This window comes from Manacus candei, unplaced genomic scaffold, assembly GCF_025592945.1.
Source record: "Manacus candei isolate 608988 ecotype Guabito, Panama unplaced genomic scaffold, ASM2559294v1 h1tg000014l, whole genome shotgun sequence".
In the NCBI taxonomy this organism is placed as follows: Eukaryota; Metazoa; Chordata; class Aves; order Passeriformes; family Pipridae; genus Manacus; species Manacus candei.
In genome coordinates, this window is record NW_026138062.1 from 37,780,388 (window position 1) to 37,788,018 (window position 7,631).

A 7,631-nucleotide genomic window follows, 5' to 3' on the forward strand; every position below is an offset into this window, starting at 1 on the left:
TCCACTTCAAATCAAAAATTAAATTGAGCCTTTTGGTGTGACTGTTCAAGCATCTTGCCCAGCCATCCGTCTCCCAGCTGTGCAGTGTGCCACTTGGATCTTGCTGCCAAGTGTAAGCACTTGAACAATCCAAGGCAGGTGATTATAGCATAAAGACTCTTTTAATTTGTATTATGCTATCAGTATTTTTTATGTATATGATGCTTAATTTCATTTCAGGACTGTATATTTGCAGATTCCCCAGGTCTTTGTTTATTAGATAAGTTACGTGTCACTTATTACATAAATAGCTTGGAAGCTGAGAGCCTCACGTGTGAGTGACAGAGCCAGGAATAAAATGTAAAAGTACTCCTTTAGAACCATAAATTCATCCTCCAGCTCTTGCTGCTTTTACTATATTATAGAGATAATATTTTCTCCTTATAACCTTCTATACTTGCCCCTTATTTACAGTACTTATAATCCTCTAGGATACTGTATGAAACGTTTTGACCTGTACTTTGTCATTGACTGTGTAGTAAGAAAAGCAAAACTATAAAAGCAAAGCAATCCATTTGCTTTATGTGAGTTTTTTCAGAAGATTTTAGGTAAAACTTTGGTTGATTGAGGGGGTCCGAAAAACAGAGGACAAAGAATGTGCAATTAAAAAAATAAAACCTGATTTTATTCTGCTGTAAATTGTGAAATCTTTTCCTGTTTGTATACGTGTTTTTTGCTGTGACTGCTTTAAAGCCTTTGTCCTCTTTAGAAAAGTAAAATAATGAACAGATTATATTGCTCCATTTCAAGGAAGAAAACAACAAGGAAAAGCCAACTGGAACACCAGATTATATAAATAAAGGCAATTTTTACTGACAGTGTTCTGATCCAAATGTTTATTTATTTCCTAACTCATACAAAAGTGATGCTTGTAGAGGTATTGGGTTAAAAGGGTTGGAAAATTAATCCTTCTAGTTATCCACAGGGAACATATAGTACTGATGAAGCAGTGAAAACCTCTTTGATTTGAATAAGAAATATGTGACATATAATTTACAGAAATAAGACCTAATGTCATATTGAAAATGATGGTTTAGAGCAACAGTATCAGCAAGGACATTGATATTTGTCTCTGCTGCAGTTGGAATGGGTCACCCTTCACCCAGGTCAATTCAGTGGATGGGGAGTCTTCGCTTCCACAACTCCAAACAAGAAAGCTAACTATTACCATTGTCAGGCATTTCATCTGTTTGCTTGTCAGTCACTTCTCTCCTCAAGCTCATACACCATCCAGTTCTTGCAAGGTCATAACACATTTTCTACACTATTGAGTTTGGCTGGATTCAGACCAGAGACCTACATGTAAAAGACTAAAAACAGAAGGAGGCTCTGTTCTACTAGAAATTTATTTAGCGATCAGATGGGAAACTTGGAAAAAATGTTCAGTACCAGAAAGAGATGAGAAAGTCAGTCCTGGATAAAAGTACTTCTAACTTTTAACATAAATGAAAGTGATATTAAAGGTTTGTATATGAGTCATGCCAATTTCTATATAGATGAGAAATACAGTGAAATGCTATCTAAGTCATTATAAATTTTGCTATTTACACAAAAGAGGAAAAAGAATGTTCACATAATTTTTCATGTTTCCCTTCATATCTTGCATACTTATTAAAATGTACGGTTTCAAGTACACATAGAAAAAATACGAACGTGCAGAGACAATAACAACTAGAAAGAAAAAAAGCAACCAAGTCCTATAACTGGATTTAAAATAATTCAGTCCTATCTAAAGAGTCAAATCATGTTCTTTTTCCTACCTACATAAAAATTGCACTCGTATTTATAACAACAGAAGAAGAAAAGCACAGTTGCTTCATAACACTGGACACAGCTTTCCAGAAACAAGATAGCAATTACTCAGAAATGCTATGGAAAACATTAATCACAGAGTAACTTGCTATTTACATCAAAGATATAGCCTCTAAAATTAATTTTAAATAAAAGAAAAAAAAAATTGTCATAGGACAGTTTCGTCTATAATGTGGAGTCTCTGTCCTTTGTTTTTTGTCCAGCATTTCTTTTGAGATATATATCTATAAATTTATAGATATACATCTGAGCGAGATGTATCAAAAGTTAAAACATGTCTGGATGGAGAGCTCGCAAATTTCATCTGAAACTACATTTGCAGTAGACAAACCCCCACAGAAAAAAATGTCAGAATGATACATTTTAATGAAATGACATTCCCTGTCCATGATCCGCATAGGATCCACGTAGAACCTAAATTCCTCAGTCCACAGAAGCAGAGCTAACAGTAGCAGTGTGAGTTCCCCAGTGCCACCAGGCTGAAGCACCCTAGCCCTCATGGGGTGCAGTGGTTTCCATCCCCGTGGAGGTTGCTAAGACAGGTGCAGAGCAGGGTCAGCGGCGGTGGTGTGGAGAGCTGTCACTCTCCATGTGGACTACAGATGGGATCCCAGTTCCTTGGCAGTCAGTGCAAGCCACTCCTGCTGATGCCAGCAGGAGCTGTACAAATCCCCAGGGCAGCAGCAGGCTCTGAGGACAGGAGCGCAGGACAAGGCATTGCTGATTCTCCAGTCCAGACCCAGCATGGGCACCACACTGCCCATCAGCTCTGTTCTCACTAGGCTCTACAAAACAACTCACTGCTGTCGTGCTTCTTCCACAAAATGACAGCTGGACCAGACAGGAACTGTTGAGCACCACAGCACTTCTTATTCTTACACATGCAGGATGCTAGTGGGCAACCAGTTCCAATTCAGAACCAGGAAAATCCAGCTGGAGGATGTGCCCCTTAACAGAGGGAGGAAAGACTGTCTGTGCTTCCAGCAGTCAGCACTCAGCTGCCCAGTCATCACCGTCACTTGTCGAAACCAGTGCAAATTCACAGGAAAAAGAATGTCCGCATCAAGAGGGTATAAATCCTTCCTCACGTTTGAGAATGGTACAAGCATTTACCCAGCATCTCTATCAAATATCGTAGAAAAGGTTACACAAAAATATTTAAATATATGGATACAGATACATAGATATTACACTTGCATAAAATACGTATTTTCAAAACCCTTCGGGCAGTTTCACAGTTAGCTGAAAATGTATGCTTTAGAAATATGAACAATTTTCTACTCTTTTCTAGTTTAAGTAGGAGGGGGAGGGGAAAGAAGCATCAGCCTTATTAATACTGAATGCTAAGTGCAGGAGTTTAGCTGTAGCTGTAGGGTTTTGAAGCAATTGATTTGACAGAACCTCCAAGCATAAACTCTGTTTTAAAAATCCACATCTATTCCCCAGGTTGCTTATTGTTTCATGAAAATGAAAACCTACGTGTCCTGCTTGTATCAGCTAGATCTCCTGAGACCATTCAATTAAACCTCATAAACCTGCAATACCTCAAGATAGGACTGTGTATTGGGAGTACACATGAACCTTATTGCAGTAATTCTGTGTGATAATAGGAATTTATAACTTTTCATATCTTGTCTAATTTAACTTCAGAAATAAAAAACCTTAAATGACACCACAAGAAGCTCACAGTTCTGCAAAAATTAAAGTCAGTATGAAATTTTACTAATAGAGCATATAATTTACACAGATTTACATAAATACAGAGATATTAAAATATTAAATCAAAGCTAATTAACAGGATAGAGTTTTACATGGTAACGTTTTAACTTTAGTCACACTTCTGCAACTACTTTTAGTGTCATGAGATTATATAAACAATACATATACCTGTATATCCATAATATATATATAAAGATATATATATCTATCTCTCCATCCTTCTTTTTTTCTTCAAAAATAGGGCAATTTTATAAATGCAATGAGATGTGACAAGCAGTACACTTCTGGGAAATTATTGCATGCCTTGAGTGCATAAGGCAGAGGGAAGAATATCTGAGTTCAGACACTAAAGAAGTGGAATCATCAACCAGAAATGCACTGGAGTGATTTGGAACATCTTATTGCTTTTATAAAATTCGAAATTATACACTGTTGGTTTGTGGGGATTTTTTTTAAAGGCACAAAATAAAGGGGAAAGTAATATCTCTCTATTTAGTGGAGATCAACGGTCAAGGAGTTCCATTACTGTTCACTGAACACTCTTCATTGTCCTAAATCTATTCCCTGTGGTGCAATATTGTGCTGCAGTTGCATAAGGAGGTTAAACACAAAAGTTCATGCATCCTTTATTAGGGGAAACAAAACAAAGCAAATTTCCTCGCCCAGCAACAGTGAAGTAGCCATTAGCATCTGATCCCATCAACTGGCAGCAAGAGTCAGCCATGACTCCCATCAAACAGCACTGGCAAACACCAATCGGTCACAGATACGGTATGCTCACCACACTAACCTCAGAAGGTGGAGCAGCACCTTGAGCTGGATGACATAGTACTTGTCTAAAGCACCGGAGGCATGCATCCAAACTCAACAGCAATTTTCCATCAGACCGGGAGAGATCGGAAAGGGATAAAACTCGGTAACAGAAACACTGCCCCAAAAACTCTGCATTTTGGGGCTATTAGAGGATTATGGAGCACTTCTGCCATTCGCTTTCCCTGTTTTAAATTAGTTAATGGCATTCACTCCTAGATTAGGGCCCCAGACCTCCTGGTCCATGTGTCTGGGTTTTTCCTAGTCAGCCACCCTGGGAGGCAGAGCACAGCACAGAAGAAATACAAAGGATACAGAATATTCTGTGGACTATTACTATCTCCTCAAATCACTTTTAGTGCTGGGACAGAAGGAAAAAAAAAAAAAAGATTAAATTCCTCAGGATCACTTTTTCTTTGCTGTAATTTTAGATGCTAGTATGCACAGTAGAGGGCTGCCTCTGCTACGATACCACACTCAACGTTTCAAAGTTTGGATATGGCACTCTGTTAAGGCACCTTCAAGTAATGGTCACTGATTTAATCACTAAAGCCGCATTTTCTGTAATTGACACTGCTTCCTCCAACACACACAGTACCAGCAGCCACTCACACCCACCATCCACAGACAAAAAAACTCTCAATGCCTGCTAGGGATAAACTACACCAGCCACTTCTAAAATAAATATTTACCAGGGTTTAGGAGTGGACATTTTTGCACAACTGCACGATTTGTTCCCTAAGAGGGAAAACAGGAGAAAATTAAGTGTTGTCTGTCCTTAATTGTCTACAAGATTAGGGTTAAAAATACACATCAGCCTAAAAAGGTAGAAGTGAGATGGGTACTGCTGCAGGATTCCTTACTGGGAGGCAAGGCTGTAAACGCAGGCATTCAGTGCAGGGTGCCTGGTGCAGAACTGGATTGTTTCAGGACCAAGAGGAGGTACAAAGACAACCTCCTCTGGGAGAGGACAGGCAAGTTACTGCACATTACCTCTCCCTTCCACCCAGAATGAGAATGGGTTTGGGTTTCAGGTTTCATGGCATTCGGGTTTCATGGGATGCAGATAGGAATGGGGAAGGGGAGGTATTTGAAGATGAATGGAGCTGAAGGGAGCAGAAAGCTCAAGCATCACTCTATGCAGACAGCTGACTCTATCCCATCCCCCAGATAGTGGGTCAATCAGTGTTGCAGCTGGGGGCACAAGGATGTGGGGCCAGAGAGTATTTGCAGTTAAGCCAAACTAGGGGTAGCCATTTCAACACAAAATAATATCCAGTCCTGCAAAGGAGAGGGACGGGACAGGGGCATAGATCCCAGCACAAAAGGAGAGACCACAGTGTACTTCCAGTCTGCTCCGAGGGGACAGGAGGGTCCGAAGGCACCCACTAGACCTGCCTCTCCCCCCACACCACTCACCCACACCCCAACCAACACCATGCAGTGGTGACACAGGGTGCAGTGGGAATCCCAAGAGCAGGAACATCCCAGTCCTTGGGGTAATAATGTCCAGGGAAAAGCGACACCCTACCCCTAACCCTCTCCTGCAGGTGGATGACTCGATATTTAGTAGTTGTGTGCAGCTCCTTCTCCAGTTACAAGATGCATCCTTTCCTCACACAGTCAATGAGAAACTCAATGTGATCTGTCATGCACTTGGATCATGGGTTTGTTCGTTCATTTGAATTAGCAATATTTTCCTCTTCTTCAGGGACTAGAATAATCACTCAGGTATTTACAAACACCAATCAGAGCCTTCGCAAGGTCTCCCCCAAACCATCATGATAAAATCTCCGTTTGCAGGAGCCCTGCACCAGCTGTGTCCAAACAAACCTGTGCTTGCTGAGAGACGGGGGCTGCTGAGGAAGAGGAACGCTGGATCTCCAAGTCCTGGGGGGGTCTTCCCAGTCGGCTGTCTCTTCCTTGGGCTGCCTCTCCCTGCACCACTGTCCCAGGGTGCTGGCTGCTGCTATTGCTGCTGCGGGCACAGTGGTCCCGTTCATACTCCTCCTGAGCCTTTTGCATTTTCCGTTTCTTCATCTTCCTCTTGTGGATGTGGAAGGTGGTGAGGGAGAGGAGGATCAGGCAGAAGATGAGGGTGACTAGGACAATTAAAACCAGGGTGGATGAGAAGGACTGGAAGAGCTGACCCACTTGGGTGATGCAGGTGGTGCTGGTATTTAAGGTGGTGGATGTCCTGTTCAGAAGACAAGGCGGTGGGGACAGCCTCAAGTCCTTGGAGAGCTTGGCACTCATTGAGGAGGCTACGGAAGATGAGGATCTTCCTCCCCTCTCTGAAGACGCCTAAATTTCAGTCACTGCCGTGCCGGGCTGCTGGCGGGCGCTCGCTGGAAATGCTCGGGATGCTGCCGGCTCAGCCTCCCGCTCGCTCTGAAGTACCCGAGCAGCCTGCAACGAGAGCCGGACACATCAGCGTCCCGTGGCACCCACCCTGCGCAGCTCTCCCCGCCCCAAACCCGGCTGCGGCAGCCTCCGCCCTGCGCCCCGCCACGGCCCCGCTCCGGGCGGACCCGGCTCCCCGCTAGGTCGCGGGGCAGGGGGACGGGACGGCACGGGGACGGGGCACCGCGCCGCCGCTCCCACTTCGCGAATCCTCGGCATCCCGGGCAGCCCCGCCCGACCGCTCCCCCAACAAGTTGCCCGCGGTAAGGGAGCGAGGGAGCGGCGGGGACAGGCTGCCAGAGCCGAGCGGGTCCTGTCCCGCGGTGCCGGTGCCCGCCCCGGACCCCCCTTACCTGCGCGGCGAGGGATCGCGCGGGCGCAGGGGCTGCGGCAGCGCGGAGTGAGCGCAGGAGCGGAGCCGCCGCCGCCTCGGGAGCGCCGCCCGCAGCTGCAGCCGCCCCGGCCGTGACGTCAGGCGGCCCGGCCCGCCGACCACCGCCCCCCCGGCCGCCGCCCCGCACGGCCCCGCGCCCGCGGAACCGCCCGGCCCCCCCCGGGCACCGGCGCCCCCACGGGCACGCAGGCACCGCCACCCCTCCACCACCTCGGGGCCGCCGCCGCTGCCCGCACCCTCCGTGTCCCTGCGCTGCCGCAAGCGCAGCCGGCCCCGCTCGTCGCCCCGGTCCTCACGGCAGTCCAGCCCCCCACCATCCCTCCCTGCCCACCTCTGCCCCCCACGCTCTTTGCATGCCCTGACGCTGAGAGCGGCCCATATTCCCTTCCCCAAAACACCCAGACGTACTGCCTTACCCACCGACCGCAGCCAGCCCCTTGTCCCGTGTCCCCAT

At 45.7% G+C, this 7,631-nt stretch overlaps 1 protein-coding gene across 1 annotated transcript; it reads right to left on the reverse strand.

Annotated features, from left to right (window-relative positions):
• Positions 1-851: 851 nt before the first annotated feature.
• On the reverse strand, positions 852-7,287 carry CUNH11orf87 (chromosome unknown C11orf87 homolog). Its single transcript, XM_051779880.1, has 2 exons — positions 7,137-7,287; positions 852-6,789 (listed from the first exon to the last, which is right to left on the reverse strand). The coding sequence occupies exon 2, from the start codon at positions 6,634-6,636 to the stop codon at positions 6,160-6,162; it is 477 nt and encodes a 158-aa protein (XP_051635840.1). The 5' UTR covers positions 6,637-6,789; positions 7,137-7,287; the 3' UTR covers positions 852-6,159.
• Positions 7,288-7,631: the final 344 nt, after the last annotated feature.